Source organism: Salvelinus alpinus, chromosome 1 (assembly GCF_045679555.1).
Source record: "Salvelinus alpinus chromosome 1, SLU_Salpinus.1, whole genome shotgun sequence".
In the NCBI taxonomy this organism is placed as follows: domain Eukaryota; kingdom Metazoa; phylum Chordata; class Actinopteri; order Salmoniformes; family Salmonidae; genus Salvelinus; species Salvelinus alpinus.
This window is the reverse complement of record NC_092086.1, coordinates 17,506,851-17,528,453: the sequence shown is the minus strand read 5'-3', so window position 1 is coordinate 17,528,453 and position 21,603 is coordinate 17,506,851. Positions and strand designations below refer to the sequence as shown.

General features: G+C 42.7%; 1 protein-coding gene across 1 annotated transcript in view; it reads right to left on the bottom strand.

Moving 5' to 3' along the window:
• Positions 1-19,859, bottom strand: part of LOC139572621 (NACHT, LRR and PYD domains-containing protein 3-like) — a 36,268-nt gene extending 16,409 nt beyond the window's left edge. Inside the window, exons 1-2 of the mRNA XM_071395328.1 lie at positions 19,758-19,859; positions 15,780-16,169 (exon numbers count right to left, since the gene is read on the bottom strand). Coding sequence (XP_071251429.1) covers positions 15,780-16,153 — 374 coding nt within the window. The 5' untranslated portion in view covers positions 16,154-16,169; positions 19,758-19,859. The remainder of the gene's footprint in view (positions 1-15,779; positions 16,170-19,757) is intronic.
• Between the last annotated feature and the right edge of the window lie 1,744 nt (positions 19,860-21,603).

The window sequence follows — 21,603 nt, the reverse complement described above, 5'->3', positions numbered from 1 at the left end:
ACACCTGTTAATGCATTTGAGGTGACTACCTCATGAAGCTAGTTGAATGCCAAGAGTGTGCAAAGCAGTGTCATGACGTTGGCCTGGGGGTAGGTTTATGACAATCATAAATACCTCTCCCCCCCTTCTTCCTCTCTCTACCCTACTGATGTGACTATTGAAAATCCCTTGGTTAACATAGAGATTCTGGGAACATCAGAAGGTGGGGGGAAATGAACCATATTTTGGTAAATCCAACCAGTTGAACATATGCGTTGGTACTTAATGAATATGATGTCAGTTCAGTTGTCATCTGAGACATTCTCATCAATGATAGGATGACAAACTCTACAGTGGAAAGTCTACACATTATAGTTATCAGATTCACATGGAATTGTTGTGCAATTTAAACGTTTGAATATGAAATTATTTGTGATGGGATGAAATGTGATATTAGCTTCTAAAATGTGACAATTGGGTTTTCATGAGTGAATTAGGCCCGACTCAGTGGCCCGCCCACGTGAAGAGACATTGGTTATAAAAGTATGAAAACACACTTTTCTCCCTCCACTATGTAAGCCCTTGACGAAAATGTAACCTCCTGTTCCGGGTACATTAGGATGACGATCCGATGTCAGAAGGGTTCAGATAACAACTACAGAATGAAGCCAACCTCAGTGTGAGCTTTGGTGGCGAATGGTATGAACTTTGAACTCTTATTCACTGCAGAAGTGATACCTCCTAGCCGTTGAGTTAACAACAGCAGCTGCAAACGTTGGCTGGGAAAGGACGGACAGAGAATCCCGTCTACCACACAATGACGACACAACAACGTATCACGTTCACCACCAGAGACACTCTTCAAAGGACAAAGGACTTTGTTGGGCAACACGGCCATCCATCTACCACCAACCTATTGAGGTGCAGCTCGGAGTAAATATTTATTGCATTTTCCTTTTCCAAATGGGCGGTAATTTAGAATGCATAAGATTCTGTATTTACGATAGAGTAGTTGCCTCCGCCCGCTAGACATCGCTTCTCCCTTTGTTCCTCAGTCTTCCCGCACTTTCACTCAAACCCAACCCCCCTTTTCTTTGTGTAACCAGCTGTTATATCTGTTCTGTCCGCTAGGGACGTTTTCCTTTATGACATCATTTGTAATCAAGGTATGATTCATTCTGTGTATATGTAATTCTGTGTGATTGCTGATTCAACTTGTTAGCCAGGGTTCGTGAAGATAACCAAGAATTTACAACTTTCAGATGAGACTGAAATAGGGTGACGATTAATATTGACTGCTATTGATGTAAAATATTACTAGGTCTTTAAGAGTTTATTCGGAAGATAACAGCTCTATAAATATTATTTCGTGGTGCCCCGACTCTCTAGTTAATTACATTTACATGATTAGCTCAATCAGGTAATATTAATTACAGAGAAAGGATTTTATAGAATTGCATGTCTGTCACGCCCTGGCCTTAGTTATCTTAGTTTTCTTTATTATTTTAGTTAGGTCAGGGTGTGACATGGGGAATGTATGTGTTTTTGTATTGTCTAGGGGTTTTGTATGTTATATGGGTCAGTGTCTTGTCTAGGTATTTGTATGTCTATGGCTGCCTAGATTGGTTCTCAATTAGAGGCAGCTGTGGTTCATTGTCTCTGATTGAGAGCCATATTTAAGGCAGCCATAGGCATTGGGTTTTGTGGGAAATTGTCTATGTGTAAGTTGCCAGTGTCTGCACTTATTGTTTGTTATAGCTTCACGATCGTTTGTTGTTTTGTAGTAGTTTGTATAGTGTTCGTTTTTCGTCTTCATAAATAAAATAAGATGTATTTCTCGCACGCTGCGCCTTGGTCCTCTCTTCCACGTCAAGACGATCGTGACCGAATTTCCCACCAAACCAGGACCAAGCATCGTGAAAGGAGGGAACAGCGCTTTGTGGAGGAATGGACCCGGGAAAAGGATGAGTGGAGAACAACCTGGGAAGAGATAGACAGGTGGGCGTGTGATCCAGAGAAAGTGCCGGAACCTGCCTGGGATTCGCTGGAGCAGTGCGAGGAGGGTTACAGGATAATGGAGTTGGAGAAAGGAGCACGACGGCGCGGTAGGAAGCCCTCGAGGAAACGCCAAACATTTCTTGGGGAGGGGCACATGGGGAGTGTGGCGAGTTCAGATAGGAGATCTGCGTCAACTTCCCGTGCTTACCGTGAGGAGCCGAAGAAGGAACCAGAGCCAGTCGGGCTGATATTGGAGGTGAGCAATGGGAATGATACAGAGACTGTTAAGGATTTATTGGGGAGTTTGGAGGAGAGTGAAATGAGGGAGCTGCTGTGTTGGTGCGTGAGGCACAACATCCACCCGACAGAACGTGTGCGGGATGTGATGTTACCTGAGTCAGCTCTCCATGCTCGTCCTGAGGTGCGTGCTAACCAGCCCGGTACCACCAGTTCCGGCACCACGCACTAGGCCTAATGTGCGTCTCCAGGGTCCAGTATGCCCTGTTCCTCCTCCCCGCACTAGCCTTGAGGTGCGTGTCCTTAGCCCGGTACCACCAGTTCCGGCACCACGCACTAGGCCTAATGTGCGTCTCCAGGGTCCAGTATGCCCTGTTCCTCCTCCCCGCACTAGCCTTGAGGTGCGTGTCCTTAGCCCGGTACCTCTAGTTCCGGTACCACGCACCAGGCCTACTGTGCGCCTCAGCCGGCCAGAGTCTGCCGTCTGCCCAGAGCCGCCTGCGCTATCCGTCTGCCCAGAGCCGTCAGAGCTGCCCGTCTGTCCCGAGCCGTCAGAGCTGCCCGTCTGTCCCGAGCTGCCCGTCAGTCCCGAGCCGTCAGAGCTGCCCGTCTGTCCCGAGCCGTCAGAGCTGCCCGTCTGTCCCGAGCCGTCAGAGCTGCCCGTCTGTCCCGAGCCGCTAGAGCCGTCCGCCAGTCAGGAGCAGCCAGAGCCGACCGCCAGACAGGATCAGCCAGAGCCGACCGCCAGACAGGATCAGCCAGAGCCGACCGCCAGACAGGATCAGCCAGAGCCGTCCGCCAGACAGGATCAGCCAGAGCCGTCCGCCAGCCATGACCAGCCAGAGCCATCAGCCAGCCATGACCAGCCAGAGCCGTTAGAGGCAGCTGTGGTTCACAGCTGCCTCTTCTCAATTAGAGGCAGCTGTGGTTCATTGTCTCTGATTGAGAGCCATATTTAAGGCAGCCATAGGCATTGGGTTTTGTGGGTAATTGTCTATGTGTAAGTTGCCAGTGTCTGCACTTATTGTTTGTTATAGCTTCACGATCGTTTGTTGTTTTTGTAGTAGTTTGTATAGTGTTCGTTTTTCGTCTTCTAAATAAAAAGAAGATGTATTTCTATCACGCTGCGCCTTGGTCCTCTCTTCCAAGTTACGACGATTGTGACAGGATTACCCACCAAACCAGGACCAAGCAGCGTGAAAGGAGGGAACAGCGCTTTGTGGAGGAATGGACCCGGGAAAAGGATGAGTGGAGAACAACCTGGGAAGAGATAGACAGGTGGGCGTGTGATCCAGAGAAAGTGCCGGAACCTGCCTGGGATTCGCTGGAGCAGTGCGAGGAGGGTTACAGGATAATGGAGTTGGAGAAAGGAGCACGACGGCGCGGTAGGAAGCCCTCGAGGAAACGCCAAACATTTCTTGGGGAGGGGCACATGGGGAGTGTGGCGAGTTCAGATAGGAGATCTGCGTCAACTTCCCGTGCTTACCGTGAGGAGCCGAAGAAGGAACCAGAGCCAGTCGGGCTGATATTGGAGGTGAGCAATGGGAATGATACAGAGACTGTTAAGGATTTATTGGGGAGTTTGGAGGAGAGTGAAATGAGGGAGCTGCTGTGTTGGTGCGTGAGGCACAACATCCACCCGACAGAACGTGTGCGGGATGTGATGTTACCTGAGTCAGCTCTCCATGCTCGTCCTGAGGTGCGTGCTAACCAGCCCGGTACCACCAGTTCCGGCACCACGCACTAGGCCTAATGTGCGTCTCCAGGGTCCAGTATGCCCTGTTCCTCCTCCCCGCACTAGCCTTGAGGTGCGTGTCCTTAGCCCGGTACCACCAGTTCCGGCACCACGCACTAGGCCTAATGTGCGTCTCCAGGGTCCAGTATGCCCTGTTCCTCCTCCCCGCACTAGCCTTGAGGTGCGTGTCCTTAGCCCGGTACCTCTAGTTCCGGTACCACGCACCAGGCCTACTGTGCGCCTCAGCCGGCCAGAGTCTGCCGTCTGCCCAGAGCCGCCTGCGCTATCCGTCTGCCCAGAGCCGTCAGAGCTGCCCGTCTGTCCCGAGCCGTCAGAGCTGCCCGTCTGTCCCGAGCTGCCCGTCAGTCCCGAGCCGTCAGAGCTGCCCGTCTGTCCCGAGCCGTCAGAGCTGCCCGTCTGTCCCGAGCCGTCAGAGCTGCCCGTCTGTCCCGAGCCGCTAGAGCCGTCCGCCAGTCAGGAGCAGCCAGAGCCGACCGCCAGACAGGATCAGCCAGAGCCGACCGCCAGACAGGATCAGCCAGAGCCGACCGCCAGACAGGATCAGCCAGAGCCGTCCGCCAGACAGGATCAGCCAGAGCCGTCCGCCAGCCATGACCAGCCAGAGCCATCAGCCAGCCATGACCAGCCAGAGCCGTTAGAGGCAGCTGTGGTTCACAGCTGCCTCTTCTCAATTAGAGGCAGCTGTGGTTCATTGTCTCTGATTGAGAGCCATATTTAAGGCAGCCATAGGCATTGGGTTTTGTGGGTAATTGTCTATGTGTAAGTTGCCAGTGTCTGCACTTATTGTTTGTTATAGCTTCACGATCGTTTGTTGTTTTTGTAGTAGTTTGTATAGTGTTCGTTTTTCGTCTTCTAAATAAAAAGAAGATGTATTTCTATCACGCTGCGCCTTGGTCCTCTCTTCCAAGTTACGACGATTGTGACAGGATTACCCACCAAACCAGGACCAAGCAGCGTGAAAGGAGGGAACAGCGCTTTGTGGAGGAATGGACCCGGGAAAAGGATGAGTGGAGAACAACCTGGGAAGAGATAGACAGGTGGGCGTGTGATCCAGAGAAAGTGCCGGAACCTGCCTGGGATTCGCTGGAGCAGTGCGAGGAGGGTTACAGGATAATGGAGTTGGAGAAAGGAGCACGACGGCGCGGTAGGAAGCCCTCGAGGAAACGCCAAACATTTCTTGGGGAGGGGCACATGGGGAGTGTGGCGAGTTCAGATAGGAGATCTGCGTCAACTTCCCGTGCTTACCGTGAGGAGCCGAAGAAGGAACCAGAGCCAGTCGGGCTGATATTGGAGGTGAGCAATGGGAATGATACAGAGACTGTTAAGGATTTATTGGGGAGTTTGGAGGAGAGTGAAATGAGGGAGCTGCTGTGTTGGTGCGTGAGGCACAACATCCACCCGACAGAACGTGTGCGGGATGTGATGTTACCTGAGTCAGCTCTCCATGCTCGTCCTGAGGTGCGTGCTAACCAGCCCGGTACCACCAGTTCCGGCACCACGCACTAGGCCTAATGTGCGTCTCCAGGGTCCAGTATGCCCTGTTCCTCCTCCCCGCACTAGCCTTGAGGTGCGTGTCCTTAGCCCGGTACCACCAGTTCCGGCACCACGCACTAGGCCTAATGTGCGTCTCCAGGGTCCAGTATGCCCTGTTCCTCCTCCCCGCACTAGCCTTGAGGTGCGTGTCCTTAGCCCGGTACCTCTAGTTCCGGTACCACGCACCAGGCCTACTGTGCGCCTCAGCCGGCCAGAGTCTGCCGTCTGCCCAGAGCCGCCTGCGCTATCCGTCTGCCCAGAGCCGTCAGAGCTGCCCGTCTGTCCCGAGCCGTCAGAGCTGCCCGTCTGTCCCGAGCTGCCCGTCAGTCCCGAGCCGTCAGAGCTGCCCGTCTGTCCCGAGCCGTCAGAGCTGCCCGTCTGTCCCGAGCCGTCAGAGCTGCCCGTCTGTCCCGAGCCGTCAGAGCTGCCCGTCTGTCCCGAGCCGCTAGAGCCGTCCGCCAGTCAGGAGCAGCCAGAGCCGACCGCCAGACAGGATCAGCCAGAGCCGACCGCCAGACAGGATCAGCCAGAGCCGACCGCCAGACAGGATCAGCCAGAGCCGTCCGCCAGACAGGATCAGCCAGAGCCGTCCGCCAGCCATGACCAGCCAGAGCCATCAGCCAGCCATGACCAGCCAGAGCCGTTAGAGGCAGCTGTGGTTCACAGCTGCCTCTTCTCAATTAGAGGCAGCTGTGGTTCATTGTCTCTGATTGAGAGCCATATTTAAGGCAGCCATAGGCATTGGGTTTTGTGGGTAATTGTCTATGTGTAAGTTGCCAGTGTCTGCACTTATTGTTTGTTATAGCTTCACGATCGTTTGTTGTTTTTGTAGTAGTTTGTATAGTGTTCGTTTTTCGTCTTCTAAATAAAAAGAAGATGTATTTCTATCACGCTGCGCCTTGGTCCTCTCTTCCAAGTTACGACGATCGTGACAATGTCATATCACTTAATCCGGCATAGCCAAAGACACGACAGCAGTAATCAAGATAAAGGGTGGCTACATTGAAGAATCTCAAATATAAAATATGTATTTATTTGTTTAACACTTATTTAGTTACTACATGATTCCATATGTGTTATTTCATAGTTTTGACGTCTTCACTATTATTCTACAATGTATAAAATAGTAAAAATGAAGAAAATCCTTGAATGAGTAGGTGTGTCCAAACTTTTGACTGGTATTCTAATCAAAGGAGAGACTTTTAGATTTCTTCAAAACAATTAGCTTTATTAGTTATTACTGCAGTAATGGAACGTTAACAAACACCCAATGGTGTAGACTTAAAGCCCAAATAAACAGTATTCGGTTACAACTCTTTATAGTCTTCCTGACGAAGAACAGATACGTTGAAATTATACTAAAGGTACAATGTGCTCTCATGCCAAAAACATGAAGATTTACATGGTGCATAATACCTGAGAGGACATCTAGTTAATTTACTGCTTGCTTATACAAAAGTACTAATGCAAAATAGAATACCAAATCCTTTCCTTAAATAAACTGGAGATTGGGTCTCCCTGGCACCGACAGACAAGCACACAGACACTAATCATGGATTGTAATGCAATGCAGTCTTTAGGTTATCACCAAACCATTGTCAATCTACTTGTCAGCGTTAAATCTCAGGCTTCACTCTACACACAGACACATGAAAATTCCAACAATCCTATTCTGTTGCATCTTAGAAAAACAGACAATGAGAGTACTAATATAGGATTACCTTCTAATATAAGAGTAATGTGATTAACAAAATGTTGTAATTCCATGACAGTCTGTACATACACATACAGTGCATTTGAAAAGTATTCAGACCCCTTGACTTTTTTCCACATGTTGTTACGTTACAGCACTCCACCAATCAGGCCTTTATGGTAGAGTGGTCAGACGGAAACCCCTCTTCAATTAAAGGCACATGACAGGCCGCTTGGAGTTTGCCAAAAGACACCTAAAGGACTCTCAGACCATGAGAAACAAGATTCTCTGGTCTGATGAAACCAAGATTGAACTCTTTGGCCTGAATGCCAAGCTTCACGTTTGGAGGAAACCTGGCATGTTGGTGGCAGCATCATGCTGTGGGGATGTTTTTCAGCATCAGGGACTGTGAGACTAGTCAGGATCGAGGGAAAGATGAACGGAGCAAAGTACAGAGAGATCCTTGATAAAATCCTGCTCCAGAGCACTCAGGACCTCAGACTGGGATGAAGGTTCACCTTCCAGCAGGACAACGACCCTAAGCACACAGCCAACACAACGCAGGAGTCGCTTCGGGACAAGTCTCTGAATATCTTTGAGTGGCCCAGCCAGAGCCCGGACTTGAACCCAATCGAACATCTCTGGAGAGACATGAAAATAACTGTGCAGCGACGATCCCCATCCAACCTGACAGAGCATGAGAGGCTCTGCACAGAAGAATGGGAGAAACTCGGCAAAATACAGGGTGTGCCAAACTTTTTAGCATCATACCCAAGAAGATTCTAGGCTGTTATCACTGCCAAAGTGATTCAACAAAGTACTGAGTAAAAGGTCTGAATACTTATGTAAATGTGCTGTTCTTGCTTTGTCATTATTGGGTATTGTGTGTAAATTGATCAGGACAAAAAAATATATATTATCAATTTTAGAATAAAATTTTGAAAAAGTCAAGGGGTCTGAATACTTTCCGAATGCACTATACTCTATGTACCAGATATATCCCCCCTCTCCTTCTCTCCCCATAACCTATATGTGGGGCAGCAGGTAGTTTTTACTGGGTTTTTACTGGGATTTTGAAGTTACTTCACATTTGACACTCCATTGTCTCTGAAACGGAAGATAATTGAACTAGGATACTTTGTCACTAGATAAAACGGATACTACTATAAAGCCTGATTTTGGTCTTAACCCATCTTTGACCAAATGTGTAGCAGCAGTTTGCAATTGTACGCCAGAATAGCTGTGCACATAACCCTAATACCTCTTTATGGACTACATTTAAACATTGTCTTCTTATAAGGTGTGAACTGGTATGGTCAGCTTGAATTTTTTATAAATCTTGTTGACATTCATCCAAAGACACGTTGACTTGCATTAGACTCTCACTGCAGAAAATGTTTCTCATGAAATCATGTGACTTCTAGTTAGAGAAAAGGATTCCTGTAAACGCGGCCTGCTACAAGCAGGAACCACCTTATGGACGAACCAGAAATGTGACATATCTGTTTGATAGTGACCCTGAATGATGAATGTGTGAACTATCTTGTCATCTTTTCGGCTAAGCACATTGGAACATTCTAGTCTTTAAGGACATGAACTGGCAAAACAGGTTTAAGCAAAGTATGGTGTCATTGTTTTCAGGAAGGTGTACCCATGGCGATAGGAGGGACAGAAGGCAGACTAAGGGCAAGGGCAGCCACCTGAACTACTGCTCTACAAAGGCAAAGAGCAGTCCACACAAACAGTGAATCTGAGAAAAATGGCTTTAAAGTTTTTTAGTTTTTTTTTGCTGTCCATGCATATCAACCATGACCAATGACCTGACCTATGACCCCTAAATGGATACTGCACTCTGCCTTTGTCTGACCTTAAACAGCTATATGGGTAATACAAAAGCAAAGTGCAGTATCTAGAAATCTAAATGTGTTGGTTTTCTGTTTGATGGAAACAGTTTGAGAGTTCCAACCACATTCAACTGTATTTAATTTAATTTAAATGTAACCTTTATTTAATTAGGGCAAGTCAGTTAAGAACAAATTCTTATTTACAATGACAGCCCACTCCTGCCAAACCCGGATGACGCTGGGCCAATTGTGCGCCGCACTATGGGACTCCCAATCACAGCTGGTTGTGATACAGCCTGGATTTGAATCAGGGACTGTAGTGATGCCTCTTGCACTGAGATGCAGTGCCTTGGACCGCTGCTCCACTCGGGAGCCACTAATGGTGTTATGTAGTTTTGTTTTCCTGTTTTGAATGTTGTATTGTAGTAGGCCTAACCCTCAACCATTGTTTGGCCATGAGGTTATTTCATCACAGAGAATGTTTATACTTTGAACAGATATTTGACTTTGTTTTACTATCAATTCTGTCATTATTTAAAAATTTTAGCTAGTATTTATATATTTTGTTTGCCCTATTTTTTACCATTATCTGGGTATTTGCGTTTCAATATGAGTTCAACCATTGTGCCATGTTTATTCTGGTGATAACTGTATCACTGGCTGTCTCATGGAGAGTGAGGGAGGGTGTCATGGTGGGATGGCCTGAACTCAGAGTCTGATTGAATAACAAGGAAAACCTCAGTAACTGGAGTAAAACATGGTGGAACAAAGCCAGCTGGCAGTAACTTCACTGACTGCTGTTTCCTTGGTTTTTACTGTAATTTGGTAGTTTGACTCTCCATTTCCTCTGAAACAGAAGGCAATTGAACCAGGACACTTTGTCCCAAGATAAAACAGATACTACAAAGCTTGATTTTGGTCTTGGCCAAACTTGAGTTTGAAGATAGAGGAAGCAACATCTCAAAAAAATAAACAACAAATAATTGCCTTTATAATAAAGTATTGCATGTATCTATCAATGCATTTGCAGACTAATGTAAAATAGCCTCCTATTCCTAAAGTGAATAGTAAATTGGATAGTAATACGTTAATAATATAACTGACTATATACATAGTTAATAGTAGATTGGATAATAATAAGTTAGGTTAATAATATAACTGACTATATATACATTTAATAGTAGATTGGATAGTAATAAGTTAATAATATAACTCACTATATATATAGTTAATAGTAGATGGGATAGTAATAAGTCAGGTTAATAATATAACTGACCATATATATAGTTAATAGTAGTTTCCAGTAGAAATAAGTCAGGTTAATAATATAACTGACTATATACATAGTTAATAGTAGTTTTCAGTAGTAATAAGTCAGGTTAATAATATAACTGACCATATATATAGTTAATAGTAGTTTCCAGTAGAAATAAGTCAGGTTAATAATATAACTGACCATATATATAGTTAATAGTAGTTTTCATTAGTAATAAGTCAGGTTAATAATATAACTGACTATATATATAGTTAATAGCAGACGGGATGATGATAAATTAGGTTAATAATATAACTGACTATATATATATAGTTAATAGTAGATTGGATAGTAATAAGTTAATAATTTAACTGACTATATATATATAGATAATAGTAGATGTGTCACGTTCTGACCATAGTTCTTGTGTGTTTTACTTGTTTAGTGTTGGTCAGGACGTGAGCTGGTTGGGCATTCTATGTTGTGTGTCTGTTTCTATGTTTGGCCTAATATGGTTCTCAATCAGAGGCAGGTGTTTTGTGCTGTCTCTGATTGGGAACCATATTTAGGTGGCTTGTTTTGTGTTGGGGTTTGTGGGTGGTTGTTTCCTGTCTTTGTGTTCGTTTCACCAGAGAGGACTGTTTCGGTTTGCCACGTTTGTTATTTTTGTATTTTGTAAATGTTCACAGTTTCGTCTTTATTAAATCATGTTGAGCACAAACTACGCTGCGTCTTGGTCCGATCCCTGCTACACAGGGGCTGCCGTTACAAGATGGGAGTAGATGGGAGAGTAATACATTAATAATATAACTTTTAAAATATATAGTTAATAGTAGATTGGATAGTAATCAGTCAGGTTAATAATATAACTGACTATATATATATAGTTAATTGTAGATTGGATAGTAATAAGTTAATAATATAACTGACCATATATATAGTTAACAGTAGATTGGATAGTAATAAGTGAATAATATAACTGACTATATATATAGTAAATTGTAGATTGGATAGTAATAAGTTAATAATATAACTGACTACAAATATTGTTAAAAGTAGATTGGATAGTAATAAGTTAATAATATAACTGACTACAAATATTGTTAATAGTAGATTGGATCGTAATATTTTTTATTTAACCTTTATTTAACTAGGCAAGTAATTAGTCAGGTTAATAATATAACTGACTCACTGTTCACATAAAACACCTGCTTTTCTTCTCCTTTCATTGCACACATCCAAAGCTCAGCCCAGCTAGATGGACATTTTTTTGGAGGATATGAAAATATCTGACGAAAGTGTGGCCTTTTATGAACATATTACATGCAATTCTATGACACCTTACTCTCCATGACTGGAGATAATAGCATAATCTTTAATACCACAACAATGACAGGGTAGCAGCTACTACTGATGACTGACAAACAAAGATAATTAAAAACGACCATGTCTTGAATGCAACCACCTAATCAAGGCCTATGAAAAGCGGAGAGACATATAGTCCTAAAACACTTTACAGGAGCAGGACTCACCCAATGATAAAGACAGCACTCACGGGGGCTGATGTTCTCTGCTATATAGTGATTATAAAGACAGCACTCACTGGGGCTGATGTTCTCTGCTATATAGTGATTATAAAGACAGCATTCACTGGGGCTGATGTTCTCTGCTATATAGTGATTATAAAGACAGCACTCACTGGGGCTGATGTTCTCTGCTATATAGTGATTATAAAGACAGCACTCACTGGGGCTGATGCTCTCTGCTATATAGTGATTATAAAGACAGCACTCACTGGGGCTGATGTTCTCTGCTATATAGTGATTATAAAGACAGCACTCACTGGGGTTGATGCTCTCTGCTATATAGTGATTATAAAGACAGCACTCACTGGGGTTGATGCTCTCTGCTATATAGTGATTATAAAGACAGCACTCACTGGGGCTGATGCTCTCTGCTATATAGTGATTATAAAGACAGCACTCACGGGGGCTGATGTTCTCTGCTATATAGTGATTATAAAGACAGCACTCACTGGGGCTGATGCTCTCTGCTATATAGTGATTATAAAGACAGCACTCACTGGGGCTGATGCTCTCTGCTATATAGTGATTATAAAGACAGCACTCACTGGGGCTGATGCTCTCTGCTATATAGTGTTTATAAAGACAGCACTCACGGGGGCTGATGTTCTCTGCTATATAGTGATTATAAAGACCGCACTCACTGGGGCTGATGTTCTCTGCTATATAGTGATTATAAAGACAGCATTCACTGGGGCTGATGTTCTCTGCTATATAGTGATTATAAAGACAGCACTCACTGGGGCTGATGCTCTCTGCTATATGGTGATTATAAAGACAGCACTCACGGGGGCTGATGCTCTCTGCTATATAGTGATTATAAAGACAGCACTCACTGGGGCTGATGCTCTCTGCTATATAGTGATTATAAAGACAGCACTCACTGGGGCTGATGCTCTCTGCTATATAGTGATTATAAAGACAGCACTCACTGGGGCTGATGCTCTCTGCTATATAGTGATTATAAAGACAGCACTCACTGGGGCTGATGCTCTCTGCTATATAGTGTTTATAAAGACAGCACTCACTGGGGCTGATGCTCTCTGCTATATAGTGATTATAAAGACAGCACTCACTGGGGCTGATGTTCTCTGCTATATAGTGATTATAAAGACAGCACTCACTGGGGCTGATGCTCTCTGCTATATAGTGATTATAAAGACAGCACTCACTGGGGCTGATGCTCTCTGCTATATAGTGATTATAAAGACAGCACTCACTGGGGCTGATGCTCTTGTAGGAGTAATTGATACATATGTAGGTAGATATCACACTATTAAACAATAGACAGGTGTACATTAGAAAATAGTAGGAGAAGGCAGACATGAGTGCATTTGCCATTCTGGTAAATACAGGAAACCAAAGATTAGCAGATGGCCAAAGTCATACGTGCTTTAAAGTGCATTTATGGAAAGACCAGGACACCATTATGAAGATTAAATAGAGGGTAAAGGCCATAAGTGCTTAGGGTAAGATAGACATATATTAATTTTAGGAGACAAGAGGGTCCTGCCTCCATTATAATCTAATCAAGAGCAGATACAGGCGTTATTGGGCGTAGACAAGCAGGAAGCCTGAAATGAAGGATAATGGTGGCAGATGACCATAGGAGAAGTAATTTAATTAATGTATGTAATGATCTAATGTGTGTGGATGTGTATAAAGAGAGAGCCGGGGCTCTGGGAAGGTGTGGGATCCGCGGATCGTTCCGGCTTGTGATACATTGTATTAAAAGTCTATTTGAATTTACAAGTTCTTGTAAGTGTTATGGTTTGAACCGATTTTCCACGACACTCTCTGCTATATAGTGATTATAAAGACAGCACTCACTGGGGCTGATGCTCTCTGCTATATAGTGATTATAAAGACAGCACTCACTGGGGCTGATGATCTCTGCTATATAGTGATTATAAAGACAGCACTCACTGGGGCTGATGATCTCTGCTATATAGTGATTATAAAGACAACACTCACTGGGGCTGATGCTCTCTGCTATATAGTGATTATAAAGACAGCACTCACTGGTGCTGATGCTCTCTGCTATATAGTGATTATAAAGACAGCACTCACTGGGGCTGATGCTCTCTGCTATATAGTGATTATAAAGACAGCACTCACTGGTGCTGATGCTCTCTGCTATATAGTGATTATAAAGACAGCACTCACGGGCTGATGCTCTCTGCTATATAGTGATTATATAGACAGCACTCACTGGGGCTGATGCTCTCTGCTATATAGTGATTATAAAGACAGCACTCACTGGGGCTGATGCTCTCTGCTATATAGTGATTATAAAGACAGCACTCACTGGTGCTGATGCTCTCTGCTATATAGTGATTATAAAGACAGCACTCACGGGCTGATGCTCTCTGCTATATAGTGATTATATAGACAGCACTCACTGGGGCTGATGCTCTCTGCTATATAGTGATTATATAGACAGCACTCACTGGGGCTGATGCTCTCTGCTATATAGTGATTATATAGACAGCACTCACTGGGGTTGATGCTCTCTGCTATATAGTGATTATAAAGACAGCACTCACGGGCTGATGCTCTCTGCTATATAGTGATTATATAGACAGCACTCACTGGGGTTGATGCTCTCTGCTATATAGTGATTATATAGACAGCACTCACTGGGGTTGATGCTCTCTGCTATATAGTGATTATATAGACAGCACTCACTGGGGCTGATGCTCTCTGCTATATAGTGATTATATAGACAGCACTCACTGGGGTTGATGCTCTCTGCTATATAGTGATTATATAGACAGCACTCACTGGGGTTGATGCTCTCTGCTATATAGTGATTATAAAGACAGCACTCACTGGGGTTGATGCTCTCTGCTATATAGTGATTATATAGACAGCACTCACTGGGGCTGATGCTCTCTGCTATATAGTGATTATAAAGACAGCACTCACTGGGGCTGATGCTCTCTGCTATATAGTGCCAATAAGATACTACTGTTCACTCAATAGCCTGTTGGGAGTTGAGGACTTTGATTACCTAAAGACAGGTTAGTTGTTTCTATGTCTCCTCTCTTTTGTGTTTACCAGTGATTGTAGACTATTCTGAAATATTGCGATAGGCCTTTTTAAGATGCTTTTCACTGACAGCCGCAAATCAAAATTTGCTGAGAGCACAGTTCAAATGACGTGCTTCCAGTCTGCCTGTCAGAATACATTCTTCCCTCTTATGGTTCTCGCAACTTGAATGTGCCTGGAGAGGAATATTTCACAACAACAAGCCAACTAGGTAAATAGATAAACTATTACACTTTGGTGATGTCCAAAAATAGTATCACTGAGATGAAAAAAAAATCAGCTATTTATAAATGTTAAGGAAATATTTGAATGGACAAAGCTGATCTGAGAGCAGCGCTCCCTTTCTTTAGATCCTATCAGTATCAACACATGCTCCAAGACGCACTTAGGGACAGTTCTCTCTGCGTGGTGTTTTAGGAAACTGCATGTTATGTCTTCGGCCATTGTAGGGAAGATACATCTTTAAAACACTCCTCGTACGCCTAAATTCCATCACTATCGGAAACCAGACCCAGAGAGTTAGTGTACAGTTGATGTATCTTAATTTGATCTTCCTGTATTTGCAGGAATTTTCCTGCACGGCAGGAAATGCAAACTTGTAATTTATTTGAGGTTTAAAAAGTCTTCTAAAGTTTGTAATGTCCATTTTAAAATGTCAGAATGAATTTGCCCTGATGAAAATGTTTTATACACATCTAAAATCTATACATAAAAAATCTGGGAAAGGTATTATTGAAGCTACCCGCCCATAAACAATAATTTCTGATGAAAAAAAATGTGAATTTTTTATGCGATATAGCATTTTGGAAATAAAACCTTCATAAATTCTTAAAGAAAATGTTTATCTCACCTCTTAGCTTTGGTGTCTTGTTCCCCAGAGAGACCCATTTCAGCAGGGCCCCCCTCCTCTCTCTCCCCAGAGAGATCCATTTCAGCAGGGCCCCCCTCCTCTCTCTCACCAGAGAGACCCATTTCAGCAGGGCCCCCCTGCTCTCTCTCCCCAGAGAGACCCATTTCAGCAGGGCCCCCCTCCTCTCTCTCACCAGAGAGACCCATTTCAGCAGGGCCCCCCTCCTCTCTCTCCCCAGAGAGACCCATTTCAGCAGGGCCCCCCTCCTCTCTCTCCACCGAGAGACCCATTTCAGCAGGGCCCCCCTCCTCTCTCTCACCAGAGAGACCCATTTCAGCAGGGCCCCCCTCCTCTCTCTCCCCAGAGAGACTCATTTTAGAGCACTGACCCCTAAACAGAGAATGTTGGTTGAGGTTAACACAGTGACAACAAATTCTTGATTGTAAATTGTTCTCTTTCATTCATAAAATTCCCAAAACATTTACTAACAGAAACATCCAAACTGTCAGGTGATTTAATGCAATCATATGAACATTGCTACATTCCCCAACAATAAATAAATCAAAGAGTCACCAACAACAACCTAGACGAAACAGGTGGAGTTTTAGGAAGGGTGTCCAGTAGTGTCCAGCAGAGGAAATGGAGAATAATATCTAGACTAAGAGTGTAAGTAGTGTCCAGCAGAGGAACTGGAGAATAATATCTAGACTAAGACTGTAAGTAGTGACCAGCAGAGGAACTGGAGAATAATATCTAGACTAAAACTGTAAGTAGTGTCCAGCAGAGGAACTGGAGAATAATATCTAGACTAAGAGTGTAAGTAGTATCCAGCAGAGGAACTGGAGAATAATATCTAGACTAAGACTGTAAGTAGTGTCCAGCAGAGGAACTGGAGAATAATATCTAGACTAAGACTGTAAGTAGTGTCCAGCAGAGGAACTGGAGAATAATATCTAGACTAAGACTGTAAGTAGTATCCAGCAGAGGAACTGGAGAATAATATCTAGACTAAGACTGTAAGTAGTATCCAGCAGAGGAACTGGAGAATAATATCTAGACTAAGACTGTAAGTAGTGTCCAGCAGAGGAACTGGAGAATAATATCTAGACTAAGACTGTAAGTAGTGTCCAGCAGAGGAACTGGAGAATAATATCTAGACTAAGACTGTAAGTAGTGTCCAGCAGAGGAACTGGAGAATAATATCTAGACTAAGACTGTAAGTAGTGTCCAGCAGAGGAACTGGAGAATAATATCTAGACTAAGACTGTAAGTAGTGTCCAGCAGAGGAACTGGAGAATAATATCTAGACTAAGACTGTAAGTAGTGTCCAGCAGAGGAACTGGAGAATAATATCTAGACTAAGACTGTAAGTAGTGTCCAGCAGAGGAACTGGAGAATAATATCTAGACTAAGAGTGTAAGTAGTGTCCAGCAGAGGAACTGGAGAATAATATCTAGACTAAGAGTGTAAGTAGTGTCCAGCAGAGGAACTGGAGAATAATATCTAGACTAAGACTGTAAGTAGTGTCCAGCAGAGGAACTGGAGAATAATATCTAGACTAAGAGTGTAAGTAGTGTCCAGCAGAGGAACTGGAGAATAATATCTAGACTAAGACTGTAAGTAGTGTCCAGCAGAGGAACTGGAGAATAATATCTAGACTAAGACTGTAAGTAGTGTCCAGCAGAGGAACTGGAGAATAATATCGAGACTAAGACTGTAAGTAGTGTCCAGCAGAGGAACTGGAGAATAATATCGAGACTAAGACTGTAAGTAGTGTCCAGCAGAGGAACTGGAGAATAATATCTAGACTAAGACTATAAGTAGTGTCCAACAGAGGCTGATGTTTTGAGGCTGATGTTTTAAACTTTTTAAACTAATTTTTACATATTAACAAAACAATTAAGATTCATAATTTGATAATTACCCATAACTACGAGAGCCATTCATTTACAATGACTGTTTGAGAATGGGGAAAAATAGGCCATCTCAAGATTGAATACAAGTGTGCAATGATTTCAGGAGAGCTTCCTCTGCCATGTGGCTCTAAGCCTTGAGCTATCTGTCCACCTACTATGAAGGTGAAATATCGACACTGAACAAAAATATAAACTCAACATGTAAAGTGTTGGTCTCATGTTTCATGAGCTAAAATTAAAGATCCCAGAAATGTGCCACAAGCACAAAAAGCTTATTTCTCTCACATTTTATGCACATATTTGTTTACATCCCTGTTAGTGAGCATTTATCCTTGATAAATGATCAGAGAGCAGCGTTGGCTTTCTTACATCCTATCAGTATCGACACAAGCCTCAACGACCCACTTTCTAAACGTTCTCTCTGCATGGTGTTTTGGGAAACATGTTATATCTTTGGTCGTTGTAGGAAAGATGCATCTTTAAAACATACATTTTTATCTCTATCAGGAAACCGGGCCCAGGTTGGTCAGCATGATATAGGATCAAATCTCAAACCTACTCTGTCTATTGAATGTTTGACGGCAACCTAACTTCATAACTTTATAATAGTTTGTATATGTAGTCCAGAACTACCAGTATGCCCATCTTTCCTTCAAATCAACACATGTATCTGACTTCTAATGTTGTTGATAAATGTGTGCCACAGTTTTAACAGCCATTTTGTAACTGAGTAGGCTAAACACTTACTTTCACTTTCATATGAGGAAATCACGAAACTTCTGACAGTCACTGGTGCAGCCGCCCACTTGGTGGGAATTGTAACATGGCTCACACTGCCCCCTCTGAACAAGAAGGCACATCCCCGTGCTTCGACTACTCTGGCCCCTCACATGTCCAGTCATTCTGATGGCCTCACAGCCGCCATACCACTTCTGACACCAATGTAGCAAGTGAACCCGGGTTGGTGGTGTGAAAGGCAAACACACTAGCTTGCATAATAGTATACCCCTCAAGCTATGTTCAGGTTTCAGCATCAGGCAGGCATCAACAACCGAGTTGTAGGCTACTACCTGGGTCGTATTCACTAGTTTACACCACAGCCAACAGTTTTGCAATGTTGTATAAACGGTTTGCTCTAAATTCTGTACAACGTGACACAACCGGTTTAAGTTGCCAAACGTTTTGCTACGGTGGACACTAATGAACACACACAACCTGTTTTGAGGAAGTGTAAGTTGCTGTTAGTCTTTCCACAATATTTATTTGTCTTTTTTCACACAAAATACCTTCCTGAGTGAAAAGAGTTAACAGTAGATTAGAAAGAGAACATGTTTGTGTGTTGTTTGTTGTGTTTTAAGCCTGTTTTGAGAAGACAAGCCTATAGGCCTATGATACAGTAGGAGATCACCCTGGGAAACACAGATGGCCACGGAACCAATTCACCCCCCGCATCTAATTTACATCAAATACATTTTAAGGAGAGTAGGCCTATTATAACACTCTGTCCACCAAACATATAATCAACTATATGAATACACATAACAATATCATCAACTATATGAATACACATAACAATATCATCAACTATATGAATACACATAACAATATCATCAACTATATGAATACACATAACAATATCATCAACTATATGAATACACACAACATATCATCAACTATATGAATACACATAACAATATCATCAACTATATGAATACACATAACAATATCATCAACTATATGAATACCCATAACATTATCATCAACTATATGAATACCCATAACAATATCATCAACTATATGAATACACATTACAATATCATCAACTATATGAATACACATAACAATATCATCAACTATATGAATACACATAACAATATCATCAACTATATGAATACACATAACAATATCATCAACTATATGAATACACACAACAATATCATCAACTATATGAATACACATAACAATATCATCAACTATATGAATACACATAACAATATCATCAACTATATGAATACACATAACAATATCATCAACTATATGAATACAACAATCGTCGTCTTACCTTTTATTTCTCTCTCAACAGAAGGAGTCTGCAGTGATCATTCGTTCATCGAAAGATACTTTCAGGTTCTGCCTCTTTTCTTTCCAACTCCTTCCCTCTTTATCTCTCTCTCTCTCTATCTCTCTCTCTTTGTCTATCTAACTTTCTCTTTCTCTCTCTTTATCTATCTCTCTCTCTCTGTCTCTCTCTCACGCACACACATACGCAGACACAGATATAGCCAACCAATGGAACAAATAAAAAATAACAATAAAACAGACATGTACAGAAACATCGCCTTGAAACTCAAAAGTAAATATTATATTTTAGTACCAAGTGATATTACATCATCATGATGTATTAAAATGTAACTTTCATTTGGAGCATTAGAATATATGAAAGAGACATGATTGTGTAAAATATACATCAATGTAGACCAGCAGAAAGTACAAGAACAGAGGGACCAGTGGAATTCAGTAAACACTCTATGACGCCGAGACCTTGCTTCCCTTCCTTGAGTACAACAACAATTCCATGATAGAGGTGACTTATGTAATTATGCCATATAGTGGGCTAGTCATTACATATCAGTAAGTAAGGACATGGTAATGACAAGTTGTCTAATATTCTTATCTTTGTTGTTCTGCGTTGGAAGTTATGTCTTTTGCCTTTCTGATGTTTATTAACCCTCCTGTTGTGTTCGGATCGAATTGGACCGATTTACAAGTTTTCTCTCTGAAAAAATGTAGTTCATTTAATCTGATTGTCATAAGGTTACACGACTTTGTCCACACTGAGCATCTGAACACACACAATACATTTGAATGATTTTCATTACATTTTGGGTGTTTTATTTAACTTTTGTACACCTGTTGTGTTCCCGGTCAAAAATGACCTGTCATTAGAAATGAATGGGTGAGACAACAATTAGTGTATACAATTGAGTTCAGGCACATGCCCATTCATCAGATGCACACACTTACACTCTCAGACCCCCACATACATGTGTGTTTGAACACACACACACACACACACACACACACACACACACACACACACACACACACACACACACACACACACACACACACACACACACACACACACACACACACACACACACACACACACACACACACACACACACACACACACACATTCACTCCCCTTCTTGGCTTCCATGGCAACCCCCACGGGAACCTTTTCCTAATATATTCTTTCACCCATGGGAACCACACCTGTAGGCATTCTCACAAACAATCGCAACATTGTTTCAATAATATATAGAACCAAACTATATACTGTATATACGATATACTGTATGTGAGGCTCTTGATCATATCTTTGATCATGACACTGGTGAGGAGGAGAGAGGCCAGGAAACTGACAGTGAAGTAGTCTGTGATAAATAGCACAATATGTTTCATCTGAGTATTTGTTATCGTCAAAATAATCCATACATTATGCTTTTTTTACTCAAAAACGAGTTGTATGAGCTCAGGTCAATGAGGCCTACAGGCCGTAAATAGCAAATAGAAGTTCAAAACTTGTAATGTTCACAAGAACGTAAGTTGATAAAAAGATCTAACACAACATTAGGTGATAATATATGGATTATTATGGATTTATAATCTGCTATAATAGGGCGGTCATTTTGGACCGAGAACGCAGAAATAATTAACATTAAACAAACAACACAAGGGTTAATTCTGGAGACAGAGCTTTGTTAGAGAGTTGGTACCAACACATGTTCTGAGTGTATAAGAGGAGATTACCATGACTCAACAGTCACAAAGAATTTTACTGCGTTCATGACTCATGACTACCAGTGTGACGGTAATACAGTCATCGCAACAGTGTTACACAG